A 16,064-nucleotide genomic window follows, 5' to 3' on the forward strand; every position below is an offset into this window, starting at 1 on the left:
TTCAGTTTGTGGTGCAAAATTTCGCATTGTGACTCATAACTGATAACTGTCTATTGGTGAAAACAGTTTCAGGTGTGGAGAAGCTACTTGGGAGGCAAGTAGCTACTTGTGCAGGTCACACTATGATAAACAACCAATGTTGAGGTTGATGAATCGCATGATTGAATGCTTTCAAACTAAAATCAGTAACTACAAATATAATTGTATAATGTACTATAGAACAAGTAAATAACAATATTAAAGAAGCACAATTTTGTTCAGTAATTATCAGTTCTCCCAGACATTTAGATTCCAGTCCAGTTACTTAACTTGTTGTTCGCCCACATTGAAGGTATCATAGGTTGTACAATGATATTACACCACCATCTTGAGCCCAAAACTTCTAACATTTGTTCTGGTAATGAGAGCTGTGCGCTCAATAATGTTTGTAACCTCCAAATAAATTATAAATATCTCTGTAAGACTGAAAATAAAATCAGGTTCTGAATTTTAATCACTTGCCCTGGATGTTTTTGTACAATGTTTTGAAAAAGTCTCAATTTTGCTTAAAAGTAACATAAGAATTCTGTCGACTTGTTTCAATTTCACAGAAGTGGATGTTCCTGTTAACACTGTACAGCCAGTCAGCAGTAGTAGGAGACAACTATGTGGTGGTAGCAAACCAGCTGTTGAACGGATGCTGGAATTTGGACGAGAACTGTACAACATGAGTCTGCATCTTCGGCAAGAGCAAGGCCGTAGTGAGGCCAACAAGAAGATGTTACAAGTAAGTTAATAGGCTAATCTTCAAATTATTTATGTTGGAAATGGGTTCCAAATCAGGATTGAAGCAAGAAATATGTCCTAGGTTGTTTGTGGAATTTCAGGCTACATTTTCTGTTCTATAAATTAAAACAAAAAAAGAGAGGAACAAATTACATACATATGTATTAAAACTTCATACTTTTACATTTTTGAGAGACCACATTTTGTGACCCCAATTTGGTGAACAACAATGTGATGCATTTCATTCATATGAAAATGTTCAGTGTATATCTTGAGTATTGTATTTGACTTTGTTGAAAACAGCTTCCCAACAGGCAGTTTACCGTAGTTATGTGTTAAACTGTGGTGTCTTCTCATGTTACTAGGTGAGTTAAGATATCGTGTTTGCGTGACATTTCAAAAACTTTCCTACTCATCATCTTCAGGCAAAGCGTTGATGGATGCTTGTCCAGTTCATTCCTTTATAGCTACAGGACTACAGACTCCTCTGCTGAGTGCCCAATGGGAAGGTCAGGTATTTGTTTCCAGAAGAAATGTCAGAGCATTCCAAACATGTTTTTGCTAATGCTGCACACCAGTGGAGCTCAATTGGGAAATGCAATCCCTGTTGATAAGGCAGTTGTGTACTCTTATTTAGACTACCTCTTTGATGACCAAATCTCAAAACCCACAGGTGCGACACAGCACAACACCTACATCTGTTCAAAAACAAATGTGTTGTTCATTGATGCCGTGCTTTGCCATAGCAGACTTGTCAGTTAGGCCAAGGCAAAACAGTCTTCACATGCTCTGAACAGTACAACAAGATGCACCGCTGTATCTGGCCTACGTACTGCCTTCCACATGCGTAGCTGATGCAGTAGGAACTAGGTGCTTATAGCTCTAGTTAATTTTTGACTGAGCCAAGCATATTCTTGATTTTAACCATTGAACAGAAAATGATTTTTATGTTGTGCTTCTCCCTTATCCTGACCATCATGGCTGTGAGTGACCCTGCATACAGAAGGCATTCCCAAGTGCTTGGTTTCTTCTTCTGGATTTTTTTTCTTCTTTGTGCTTGGTGGGAGAAACATTTTGTGGACATGCTGTAACCCGGCATGTGGATTTTTCTTGTTGTGTGTGGATCACAGTTGAACTGCATGGTAACAGCTGTTGGTGTTTAAGTACGGGTCCATGTGCATCTTATTCTTGTAGAAGGAATTCCCTAGCATGCCCATCAGGCTTCTCCTTAATGAGATTGTGTAGTAACGGTAGGCATCTGTTTTCTTCCACCTTCGTAGTAACCTGACATTGTCGTATGTGATTTTTTTCAGAATTTCCGTGACATGTCCCTCTGGATCATACAAATCTATGACGACTCACACTGCCCTCTTTGCATGCATGCAATATCTCATGTTTGTACTGTTTAATTTGAATCCCACACACTTGAGCAATTGTCTAGGATGGGGCCACGGGTATTCTGTGAAGCAATTTCCTTTGTAAAATAATTGTATTTCCCCAGTATCCAGCGGCCACATGATTTACCTATAACTGAACCTATGTGCTAATTCCCATTTAATATCCTCACAAACCATTATACGCAGTTATTTTTAGGAATTGACTGACTGCAGTGATATTGTAAACCTACAGTTCTCTGTTTTCGTGTTTTGTAACATGGATATTTAAAACAGACTGCCAATGTTAAAGCCACTTAAGAATTGTACCGGGTTCTGACTGGACATTTGTTCAGTTTTGCAGGTAGTATGTCTTTATAGATGACTGTGTCATCTGAAAATGTCTGAGGTTACTAATAATATTGTCAGCCAGGCCATTAATACACAACGTGAACAGTTAGGGTCCCAATTCACTTTCCTGGGACATGTGAAGTTACCTCTTCACCAATTGATGCTGTTCATTCAAGGTAAGGTGCTGCTTCGCCCTAACAAGAAATCCTCAACCCAGTCATAAAGTTCATTTGATTTCCAATGTGACCATTCTTTCATTAATAAACAGTGGAGTGATATCGAGTCAAATGCGTTTTGCAAGCCAAAGAACACTGTAGCCCTAATTTCCTTCATCCATGGTTTTCAGTGAGAAAATCATTAACCAGATTTCAGGAGAGTGAGGTTTTGATATCGATGCTGGCAGGTGTGGAGGAGATTATTTTATTTGCATACCTCATTATGTTGGAGCTCAGAATACATACACTCTAAGACAAAATAAATGATGCACCACAAAGGAATTATGTGAATGGATCAAAATCAGTAGATGTGATGTACATGCACAGACAAACAAATGATTACAATTTCAGAAAAATAGGATAGTTTAAGAGAAAGAGCTTTACAAATTAACCAAGTCAGTAATGTGTTGGTCCACCTCTGGCCCTTATGCAAGCAATTATTTGTCTTGGCATGATTGATCTAGTTGTTGGATGTCCTCCTGAGAGATATGGTGTCAAAAGTCTGCCCAATTCACATATTACATCATCAAAATCCCAAGCTGGTTGCAGTGCCATGCCCATAGTGCATAGCTGGGGGTAGATCTGGCAATCTTGCTGGTCAAAGTGGGGTGGAGTATGTTACTGTAAAGTAAGTCAAGGATGTCCATGAAGAGCTGTGCTGTAAGGGTGTCATGGATGACACACTAAGATCTCATGCTATGAAAAGAACCGTCACCACGGACCATCACTCCTCGTCGGCAGGTAACAGTCAGGTTGGTATCCCACCAGTGTTCCCACTGCTATTTGGGGCATCTCCAGGCATATTTTTGGCCTTGTATCTCATTAACTGGAGTAGAATTGTCTTTTGTGATTCCTACCTTCAACTGAGCCCCAATGACCAGTGAAGAAGTGCCCAGAGACGATTTGAACAGCAGTGGGTTACCAACGTGACTGTGACTTGCCATACAGCCCCTGAACCAGGATTGATGGTTTGGAGTGCCATATCAGTGCATAGCATCACCCCTGTGGTTGTCACCCACGCCACCTTGACAGCACAGCAGTATGTTGTTGATAATGTATGCCCTGTTTTGTTGCCCTTCATGGCCAGGCACCCTGGACTTACATTACAGCAAGACAATCCCCGCTGAACATGGCTAGTGTTTCTGCTCATTGTCTTAATATTTGTCGACCCATACCTTGCCCAGGAAGGTTGCTGTTTGTTTCCCAACTGAAAACACTTGAAGCACTATTGGGAAAGCCCTTCAAGCAGCTTGAGATTTTGATGATCTTAACATGCCAACTGAACAGAATTTGGCATAGTATGCCTCAGGAGGACATAAAACTGCTCTGTCTATTGGTGACAAGCCAGGAAGTTCTTTTTCTTGAATAAATCGTTTATTTTTTCTCATATTGTAGTCATTTATTTGTCAGTACATGTACACCACATCTAGCAATTTGCATCCCATTCGGATAATAACTTATTAGTACATATTGTTTTTATTTATTTTTCATAGAGTATACGAAGAGTTCACAGGAGACTAATGTCAGTGATATTATACATTCCTTCTTGTTGACCGGTGTGAAAGACGTGTTCTTAGTTTACAAGCACATAAGTAATGGAAACAATACTGACAGGGGGGAGCTTGGGTATATGTTTTCCAGTGGCCGATTTCTCCTCCAGCCTAACCACCAAATATTACCTAAATTTGTGAACTGTTATTGCTGCAGTTACATTAATTTCAGTCAGTAACCAGCATTCAGTATTGTACTTACTGATGACTTGGTGTATGTACCTCACCAACTGTCATACATCAATTCTGCTAGGTCCCTCAAATTTTGATGAAGTGATAAATTAGAAAGGCATATGAGGGACTGGAAAAAGGGTGGGAGAGGAGGTAAGGAAGACATGACTGTATAATATTGCAATTATAATACTGCAGAAAAGTTCACTTTACAATTGTTCAGTTGGTACTGCTGCTGTCAATCAGCAAATGAAGTCTGGATGGAATTACCCACACTCTTGGTGGCCCAAATGTGTGTGCAAGCTAGGTCCCTTTCTTTCTTACAGTTGAATACAAATCTTACCGAAAAAAGGTTTGTTCTGAGTTGTTGCAATGATTTGAAGCTGATGGTAAGTCTTCTTGTCCCAGATTGTGACAGGTAATGAAACGTAGGTTCATCTCTTTGAGTCTGAAGCAAAAAAGCAGCCAATGGGATTGAGCCATTCTCCCTCTCAATATAAGAAAATACAAGTAATTGAAAGCAGCTGTGTCCATGAATAAGATCACGATGACGATATTTTGGGACTGTGAGGGTGTGATTCTGATTGATGTGATGCTAAGAGGCAGTACTACTATTTGGATGCATTCGTGAACACATTAATCAGTTTCAAGAAACATTTCCTGCAACTTTGGTGCCATAACAACCCAGGGGATGTTTAAAGTCAACACAATAATGCTCATCTCCACACAAGTTAGGGGCTTGTGTTCACATCACAAAACGGGGTTTGGCAGTGTTACTCCCTTCACCTTACATCCTACATCAAGCTCCTCAGACTTCCACTTGCTTGTGCCATTAAATGATAGTATTTGAGGAAGACAGTTTGAGGGTGACGAGGTGATTTGTGCAGTGAATAAATGGCTTTCTGACCAGAACAAGGACTGATACGGGCAGGTTATATAAGCCCTTATCTCACTACAGCAAGCTCATAGACATGAAAGGAGATTTTGTGGGAAAATAGCATTCCATGTGTAATTTTCATTGTGTATAGTAAATAAATGTTGAAGAAAGAAGTGTGGAGCAATACATTGTGAGTGACTCTTGTACAATGGTACAAACAGAGCTTATCATAAATTTTGATTACATATTTTCCCCAAATTTATGAATAGCAGTAGTGTATACTCCTTATTTGTGTACATATATGTTCTTTTCTATATTAAAATGTAATGCTGCCTAAAGTTGCTATATTAAAAATTTTAAGTGTGGATCTGAAAAATGATCTGAAGAAAGAAAGTAACTTGTTGGAAATGATCTCCATGAATTCTGTGGTGTTATAGTGTGTATTGTTTTAGCATTTATTCAAGTTTTCCAGGTGCGGATGTTGATCCAACTATTGTACAGTTTTAGTGTTAATAACTGCAAATATAAAATGTAGGCTTATAATATTGTTTCCTCATTTTTCATGTTATGGTATTTCTTACTAAATGAAGACCTTTCCTAGAAGTCACCTAATTTTAATTGGAGAAATGGAAGAAAAGAAATTATTATGGATTTAGTTAACAATGACGGGCAGAAATGCAAAGTGCCATAGTGTCAGTGAATATGATGTAGCTAGACTCTGTATGCATGATTCTTGTTTCTCATGCAAAATAGTTTGCTGTTACTTGTATGCACAGCACTTTACAATTATATAAAATGGAGCTTGTTAGGCCTCTTTCCCTCAAGCCGCATTATTTGTTACAGCATGTAACACTTCGCAGACTGAGCCTGACAGTTTCTTGAAGAAACTGTGTGTGTGTAAAATAAAACTTATTTTATTTGCTTATGTAAATGCAGTGTGATACTCATGTAACACAAACAGTGAAAATATTAGTACTAGTTTTGCCAAATGCAACAGAGGCGATGCAAGTGACATTCATTAATGTATGTCTGTTGAATGATCCCTAATGATTGACAAATCATGTGACTAGTTGCATTTACCATGGTACAGCTTTTCGCCATTTGTCTTGTTATGTGCTATACACTTCTGTGTGGTTACATATTCCTTCCGTTGTGGAGTTTGTGACAGTTACTATAATTTGTTTAAAGTCTGAATTTTTTTTCTACCATATTTCCCCAGTATGTCAATGTAAAACTTAAAATTTTAAATATCAGTCTTTTGTAGCATGCATTAGCTGTGATATTTAGCAGTCATACTTAATGTTCAGTTCTTATTAACAAAATATTTAAAACGTGCCTCTCACTGCTTTGGTATTATCAAGCAAAGTGCCATGATAATGAAATTGTTGCAGGATGCCTTTAGCCTTCTTGCATACTCAAATCCATGGAATAGCCCTGTTGGCTGGCAGTTGGATCCTGTTCAGAGGGAGACAGTATGTTCTCTCCTTAACTCTGCAATTCTAGGTAAGATAGTATAACCAGTAACTGGTTTGTTAAGGTTCTCCATTTTACATATACTCAGGTATTTATCTAATTCAAAATGAAAGCCACAATGACTGGCAATATTTTAGATGGAAAAAGAGCGCCTGCTTACTACCTGCTTAAATGTGAACATCTTGATACAGGGTTAACAAAATCTCAAAAAAAATGTCTGGCACAGAACTTCTACTTAAGAAGTTTCAAAAACAGTACAGGAGAGCTGAGCAGTAAAAGTGTCAAATGTACAGATATGAAAGGGGAAGAAAAAGTCACTCCAAACATTTAATGAGGAAAGACACGAGATGCAGGAAAGCTAATCTAAATTGGAAGCTAATTATAAGCCATTTCCAGTGTGTATTTCACCTCATAATCTAGGGTTTGAAGTGACTTTTCAGTCCTTTGAATGTACTTTACAATTCGAAAGTTACTTCCAATTCTCTGCGTCCTTTGCTTCATACGAACCAAGGTTTGTAACCACATCACTTTCTGTACAATATCTCAACACACTATCCTCTCTTCATGTATGTTGTTGCTCTGTCTCTTTGGAATTATTTACAAGCTCCAAATGCCAGAGGTCCACTTGTCTTATAAATTTGTGCTTCTGTCTGCACATCCTCCAATTCTCTCTCTCCTAGCAGCAGGTAGCTGAGAGCTCACACTTGCTTTGAAACTTGAGCATTATAAAGTTCTCAGATTTCCTGGTGAGTCAGGTTGTGAAAACCTTTGCCAGAAGATGATGACAGTGAGTGTGTTTGAATCCTCATGTGTATTTGCCAACCTCACCCAGCCAGCAACTTCAGAAATATGTATTAGTATTGATTTCTAATTATCAACTGGTATTTTGTTTCATGACATCACCAGTATTCCATGTAATAAACACCCTACCCTGTAACATATTGGAGGCACCTTGTTTTAATATGCAACTATTAAATTATCTCATTTGTATGCCATTTGCTGTGTGACCATCACGGGGCTTAGAACCAGATGCCTGCATAAGTCATAGTACGGATGGCAGTGTGTCATAGGTATTTTGAACTGTGGAACCATGGACGTTTTTTATTTGCTCTCTGGTGACAGATTTTCTCAGCTATTAATATTAGAAGTTAGGATATGTGTTCCCTGTGATTTCACTAAATCAGCATTGAAATTAGTGGGATCACTTAGTCATATTACTTTAATGAAAAGAAGTATTATGGTTACTGTTATAAGTAACATTGTCACGCACACAGAGATTCATTGTTTCCATTTGCTAGAAAAATTGTCAAAGGATACAATGATTTTGTATGGGTGTAGTGTGCCAATATCTGTCTTCCCTTCCCAAGGAGGGACCAGTAGTTCCAAAAGCTAGGATAATTTTTTTCCGTTTGTGTGTGTCAGGGTTATAATACCTATTCTTGGTATTACATGGCTTAAAATCCTATAAAGTGCTCTTTTGTTAGTGATCTTCACTTTATTATGGACCACAGTCATCCAGAAGATTTGAAAGTGCAATATATCATCTCTCAGTTCATATTACACAGAAATCTGCATGTAAATGTCATCTGTGTATATAAATCAGATATCTTGTCACAAAATAACAAGGATGTATGATTTATATACTAGGTGTTCGGAAATTCCCATTACAAACTTCTAGGACTTGGAGAGAGGAGTGAGTACATAATATATTGAGTAGGAACCCATGTCCATTCTACAGTGGTTTCAAGTCGGATGTTTAACTTGTCCCCTTCTACTTGAGGAACTGATTTAAGCATGCCGCAGTACAATTATTACGTAACAGTTCGAAAGGAAAAATAATGAAATGTTCATTTATCACTTACGCACAGTTGTTTGTATTAACACTTCAAGTTTGTGTTTACATTATTCCCAAACATTAAAGAACCCATCCTACTGTACTTACAGAACAGTACAGATGTATTAATCAGCTGCTTAATGTGGCGACCACAGCGTTGTTACAGATATCATATTTGTGAAGCATTTTCTGGTACGTACTCTCTATCTCCTTGGTGTCTCCTCAATTTCTAGTGCTGTGGCCAGAACTTGCCAGCAGATTTTCCTCTGTCTCTACAGGGGTTCTGTAAATTAATATTGCATACAAGCCCACAATAATATCCATAGGAGCTAAATCCAGTGATAATGGTGGCTACGCGGTTGAACCACCTCAGCCTATCCATCTTCCACAGTACTGTATGTTAAGATGCCTCAAAATTGCACGTATTTAGTGGCATAGCATCCAGGAATTAGTCCAATACATTTTTTTAGGAAGATCAAGTATGCAGGACCAGTTAGTTTGAGTGGAAGGTGGTATGGCCCAATCGCATGACCATCCAGTATACCTACTCACAGGTTAGTACCGAACTTGTACTGAAATTCCTGAACAGGCATGGCTGTTCTGCAAATTCAGAACACAGCCCCTAGTGAACTCACTTTCATCTGTGAACAGAAATAATCTGGAAACAGGGATGCCTCAATGCAACAGTGTAGGAATCATTCACAGTAGGTAACACATTGTGGAAAATCTGATGAACCCACAGCGTGGACCCTTTGTAAGTGGTAAAGGTGTGCTCCCACAGAATGTCCTGGATGGTATTGTGGCTAATACCCACTGCAAATGCAATTGTTTAAGTACTCATTGAAGGGTTTTCTTCAACCTGATGCAGTACATCTTCAAATCCGAGTATGTGCCATGGAGCTCCAGCCGTGCCTCATGATGAAAATACCTGTTTCTCAGAGCCACTGTGTAATGTGGGCAAAGAGTTGGTGTGGTGCTGTGCTATATTGCAGAAAATGTTCGTAACAGAGCCGACTAGCAGCTTTTCTGTTAATGTAACCCTTGCCACACACAAGGAGTACGTCTGTATGTTCCAAAATCGTGTACTGAACCTTGTTTACTGTATCGGAGACATACAGGCATTGAGTGGGTCTTGCCGCAAGGTGGACATTAAGTGACATCAGGTGTCTGTCTGATGTAGTACACTTCATCCTGCCTACTCTATTCCGTACCAGGTCAAGCAACTCGAGACTTTTCTCTTTCCCTCAACAGATGTGGATGTATTGCATACCTGAGCTAAAATCTTCATAGAATGGAAATAGTAAATTTCCTATTGAAAATATTATGTACTTGCTCCCCTCTCCTAATCTTAAAAATTTGTAATAGGAATTTCTGAACACCATGCATATAGATACCAAATGATGTATATATGTTGGTGACAGGCATATGCAGATTTAAATTTTCTCAAGGGTGAAGTATTACACTCGAAACGCTCCAAAGCTGAAATAGCAATAGTTGACATAGTAAACATAATTACTGTTAGAATGAGATTTTCACGCTGCAGCGGAGTGTGTGCTGATATGAAACTTCCTGGTAGATTAAAACTGTGTGCCCGACTGAGACTCAAACTCGGGACCTTTGCCTTTCGCGGGCAAGTGCTCTACCATCTGAGCTAAGCCATGTCTCCGCTGTATCCTTTCTTTCAGGAGTGCTAGTTCTGCAAGGTTCGCAGGAGAGCTTCTGTAAAGTTTGGAAGGTAGGAGACGAGATACTGGCAGAAGTAAAGCTGTGAGATTGGGCGTGAGTTGTGCTTCAGTAGCTCAGATGGTAGAGCACTTGCCCCCGAAAAGCAAAGGTCCCTAGTTAGAGTCTCGGTCGGGCACACAGTTTTAGTCTGCAGGGAAGTTTCATAATTACTGTCAAATAGTGAAAATATTGTCGTTATGGGGGATAGGTAAGGGAAGTTCCCTTTTTTGTTTCATGCTTGAACTTCTCCACTCATTTGTTCCCATTGAGAACATGGGTGTACACACATACATACACAATGCTTACCTCATGCCCAGCATTATGCTACCATTTGAGAATGTAACATTTGTCATCGCTGCCTAACAAATGAGATAACTGTCATCCTATATTTACTCAAATTTCATGGCCCCATTCCAGATTTTCAAGAAACATTGGAGTAAAACATTCTGCCTTGTTTCCACTTCCATTCATTTGTCAAAAAATTCACGTCAGCTTGAGATTCTGGCTCTTCGGCTGCTTTCTCTGCCATAACGACCCTTCATATGCTGTGGAATGAACTGGTGTCTGCTAAGCAGAATGAATGTCTGTTAATATATGAAACAGTTATTTTCAAGAACTGTTATTCATGTGCCTATCCAATGATAATATTTTAGAAGTGTTCTTGTTCATCAGTCTGTAATATGACTTCTGCTGGCAGGTACAGTTGCCATTCCTTGTAAGTGGAATACGTTGTGTAAAGTGTGGTAAATAGAAAGTGTCACGCACATGTAGACATTATCACACAATCACCCCCATACTTAGATACTTAGACTTGTCTTCTTTGCTATCAGAATCACAAGGCGATGTAAAATCTGCTGATATAAATTTTACATGATGTATTGCTACTCGCTATATAGTGGAAATGCTGAGTCGCAGTTAGGCACAATAAAAGAACAGTCAAGAAAGTAAGCTTTCAGGCAGAAAGGCCTTCATCCACATCAGACAAAACAAGGATAAGCATGCCCCCCCCCCCCCCCCCCCCCCACATACACACAATGTGACCTGTGTGTGAGTTGCATATGTGTACAACCCCCTCCCCCCCTCCCCCCGCTCTCTCTCTCTCTCTCTCTCTCTCTCTCTCTCTCTCTCTCTCTCTCTCTCTCTCTGTGTGTGTGTGTGTGTGTGTGTGTGTGTGTGTGTGTGTGTGTGTTTGTTGTTGTTGTTGTTGTTGTTGTTGTAGCCATCTGCAACTCAGTATCTCCACTGTACAGTGGGAAGCAATCTATTCTTTTCTCAGCATTGTCGTTATTCCATTCTTTAATATGATGTATTATGTACAAGTACCACATTAATCTTACTGGTTTTGTGTTGCTTTTCAGAATCGAGCAATCTTCCTCGTCGGCCACCACTGGAAGTAGCATTGGCACATGCACGTGAGCTCGTTCGCCTTATGTCGAGGTCTGGACTCGGATCCTGTGCTTTCGCCAATGTGGATGACCTGTTGCGTCATTGATCTCCTTGTCATTTGCACTGTTGTTTTTAGTCCTGCCCTTCAAACTTCCCCTCCATGTGTGGAGAAGCTGCCATGGCAGCTGTATGTGCTACAGTTGTTAGGAATTTAGTGCCACAACTAGGGTGTTGTTTTACTATGCTAGTGAGAAGTGGATCAGCAAGCATTTTATTGGTTTCTAATGTATGTGTGTCTCTAATGAAGAACTGTTGTCAGATTAAGTTGGAAGATTTTTTTTTCTTTTTGTATGATGTAAGAATCACTGGCATCTGTTTATTTTCGTGGTCTTGAAAAGCTTGTGTTAGAACCTATCAGTTGAAGAAAGTGGTTTAGAAATGGATTGAATGTCAGAGAATCTTTGACTGAATTCATGTTTAATTATTTTCTTCACTCATCTGAATTGTCTCACTTGTGGACAATCCTTTGGACATACTTGACCAAAAATTAAATTTTGCAAATGTTGAACATGTTGATGTGTAACAGTGAAGTTCGTATAAAATTTGAACTTCGTGTGTCTTACAGTGCTTGTAAGATATTTTTACAACAGCTTTGCTCCTACCTGAATTAAATATGGATGTTGTATCTGGAAGCTCAAGAAGATAACCAAGGAAGATAATTCACCAAAACATATAGTGATCATGATCCTGCACTGCACCCTTTTGTGGGCCCTGTTACTGAGCTGGTACAATTGGCTTTGTGGTTGTTAAGGAGTAACATTGTGACATTTTAGTGCAATATGGATAAAAATCTTTCTTCAGCTTGGTAATGTCTGTTGTGTAGTTAGACGAAGGGTGCTGTGCATGTACACAGTTTTCCGAGGATGTTGATTGTTTCCAAATATCGGGTTTCCCTCAGTGGAACATATTGGGCTGTTCCTTTGATATTCTGCACGAGAACTGTAGATAGTGGAAGAACTGGAGCCATCATGGTGGGGACTACTACATATTTTTAAATGTGTGTTTCAAGAGCTGTGTTGAACATTTTCTATATTTTGTTACGTGTGATTATTGAAGTTGTGTCTGCTATTGAATTGTCATTGTAAACATTTGAAAAAGAATCATCTTTTTTTGATTTGGTACTTTCATAAAGAAATTTTTAAGGTAAATATTAAAAATAGTACAACTTTATTTTATAATTCATCAGTGATTCATTAAATTCTTTCCTTTTTATGTTGTTGTTATACGTGTGTGCGCATGAATGGATCTAAACATTCTCCATTTTTATAGTGGTAACTTACAGAAATATTTAAGAAGTGATTCTTTTGCCATGATGTACAGTTGGATCATTAAAAAAAAAACTACACTGAAACTCTGTTTTTCTACGAATCTGTGCCAACTTCAAATTTATTATTCATTCTACATCAGATTATGTCGTCTCATAAAAGTGCAAAGTAAGACCTAGTGAAGCAATAGTGACTATATTTTTGAATATATGATACTCCTAGGGTTTGCTGATTGTGACAAAGCTGATTACATAATGAGTGTATGCAGAAGTTTTGCAGTTCCTTTACACAACAAGTTTGACAGGAGTGGGTATTCACAATTTAGAAGAAATCTTGGTGTGCATTGACCATGAAATCCTTATAAGGTGTTACTGAGTAAACAATACTGCAAATGCTGTATTTGTTATAGAGCAGCTAGTGTTATAACAAAGTTGGCCTCACTCTATAGTTTCAAATCTTTGCTCACATTGGCATCCAAATATAGGAATAAAAGAGCTGCTACAAGTCCTGGCATAATATATCTATAATTACACATTTTATCAGAATTTTAGTAATTCATTGATATGCCAAAAAATTTTGATTTGTAAATGATTGTTCTGCTAATGATGGAGAGAAATTTAAACCAAAACACACAGAGAAACGGTAGAAAATGTACTCTGGGTATAAGGTTTTTGTGGTTAAATTTCAAAATAAGAAAAATGATTGTGTGATGTCAGTAACATGTCACAGAGCTATGATAAAAACAGAAATGAATGTCTTTTTCCAGTCTGTCTCAAAGCTGAAGTTGTGGTTTTGTTTGTAGTTTTCTCAATCCCAATCTTCACCATTAATCCTTGGCTTATTAGTGGTTGGAATTGATATTAAGAAAGATAATATAAACAGTAACAGTATACAGCTTGCCAAATTATGTATTGATCACAGATTATTCACCTGTCAATAATACGCTTTCTGTGCTATGCCTATTGTCTTGTATCATATTACTCATGCGTTTTTACCAGGCTAACTAATTTTCATTAAAAAGGCATACAACAGATTTAGATAAAAGCTCCAGGCAGCAATGGTTAAGCATTAAGCCTGTATGTCCCAGTGATATACTATAGCTAAAGGAAAAAAAAAGAAACAAATTCATCAACCACTATGTCGTCTTGCTTAATGGACCTGCATCTCACCACAAGAGAAAGTTTCTGCTCCTTTTAAAGTTTTAATTAAGAAGGAACACAATGATTTAAGACACTGTGTATTACTGTTATTAACCATTGTACTTCTCATTTAATTTCTGTAGATTCCAGTACTGGCATTGGATGGTCTAGTAACGAGTTCTTAAATAAATATACACTATTTAGATGTGATTTCTTCCACTTTTAATGCGGAGTATGTGTTTCCAGTAGGAACTGTCATACATTATGGAGAGTATGCTTTTAAAATAAGTAATGCACTGAGGAAAATGCAAATGCTGTTGGTAAAGTCACATGACTTGGAACTGGACTGAAATGCAGAACATTAGCTACATTCTAGAAAAATGAGACTTTCTTCTACTTTGCGATACAATAATAAAAATGAAACCAAATAAAATGTTAAAAAAATAATTCCCGTTTGGTTTTGTAAAAACAATAACATTGAAATAGGAATACACAAAGTTAAAAGAAATAAGAAAAATCTTCAACATACAAATTTTTCTTGACCATGGTTCTTCACCATGTTTGATTTTGCTGTTTTCATATTAATGTTTTTGATCACACCTTGGGGAATAGTGTTTAGTTCATCAACTACATTACATATGGAGTTGTATTCAGAACAATGGTTTAAAACCTTGCCTGTCAGTAGAATTTTGTTCTGTTTTCCATAAATCGAATAAGGCAAATGTCAGAATGCTTCCTTTGAATAGGTAAGAGATTTCCTGCATCCTTAAATGTAAGAAATTAAGTTAGTTCAAGAGTATTGAAAAGTAAAGAACTAATAAACTCAAAAGATCTACTTGAAAACCAAATGGGGTACAGTTCTGTTTGAGTTACTATACACTTGCCCACCTCCAAGGTAAGAACGCCGTCACCCAATGGTTAGGATTAAGGTTAAAAGAGGATCTAGACCTCTGAGCTACTTGACAGTTTTCACATATTTAAAGTATTATTAGGTGTGAACACACACACACACACACACACACACACACACACACACACACACACACACACACACACAGAGAGAGAGAGAGAGAGAGAGAGAGAGAGAGAGAAGGTACGACCATGGAAAATGTCTCACATTGTAGAGCATCTCAAAGAATATATTTATTTATCATCAATACACTTCTACATGTGAACCATTTGTAGCACAAAGAATATTGAGTCTATATTCAGTTTCTTGCCAATTTCTTTGTAACATTTCCTGTGTTATTGTTGAAATCACATTAGTGATATGATGTTGCAACATAGAAATGTTGTCCACTTAGGTCGCACACACATGGTCTTTCATGAATCCCCACATGAATAAATCAATCGGCTTAATGTTGAGTGAACATGGTGGCCAGGCAATGGGTCCTCCGTGTCCGATCCAACGATTGGGAAATTTCCTATCCAGGAACTTGCGAACAGCTGTTGACCAATCCGGCAGAACTCCATCTTGTTGAAAAATGATGTTGGGTTGCAAGTCTTGTATCTGAGGGTATTCAAACTGCTCCAACATGTCCATATACACAGACCCATTCACTGTTTATTCTGCAAAGAAGAATGGTCCAACAATCCTGTCGTGCATTAGCCCACACCATAAGTTAAGTTTAACGTGTTCAATGACAATGTGCGGATTTTGCGTCTCCCAAATCTGATCATTATGCCTATTAACCCTTCCTAATAGGTGGAAGGTTGCCTCATCTGAGAATAAACATCTTTTCAGGAAGCTGGCATCCACATCAATACGCTGCTGCATATCCACAGCAAATTGTTGTTGGCGTGGTTTGTCATTTGGTGTCAATATTGCAAAATTTGCACTTTGTAAGCAGACATATGAAGACGCTGGTGAACTAATGTAC

General features: G+C 38.2%; 1 protein-coding gene across 1 annotated transcript in view; it reads left to right on the forward strand.

Annotated features, from left to right (window-relative positions):
- Window positions 1–14,628, forward strand: part of LOC126273098 (ran-binding protein 9) — a 227,914-nt gene extending 213,286 nt beyond the window's left edge. The window contains exons 7-9 of the mRNA XM_049976523.1: window positions 591–766; window positions 6,694–6,805; window positions 11,693–14,628. Of these exons, the coding sequence (XP_049832480.1) occupies window positions 591–766; window positions 6,694–6,805; window positions 11,693–11,826 (422 nt within the window). The 3' untranslated portion in view covers window positions 11,827–14,628. The remainder of the gene's footprint in view (window positions 1–590; window positions 767–6,693; window positions 6,806–11,692) is intronic.
- Window positions 14,629–16,064: the final 1,436 nt, after the last annotated feature.

The sequence above is a fragment of the Schistocerca gregaria genome, chromosome 5 (assembly GCF_023897955.1).
Source record: "Schistocerca gregaria isolate iqSchGreg1 chromosome 5, iqSchGreg1.2, whole genome shotgun sequence".
Classification (NCBI taxonomy): domain Eukaryota; kingdom Metazoa; phylum Arthropoda; class Insecta; order Orthoptera; family Acrididae; genus Schistocerca; species Schistocerca gregaria.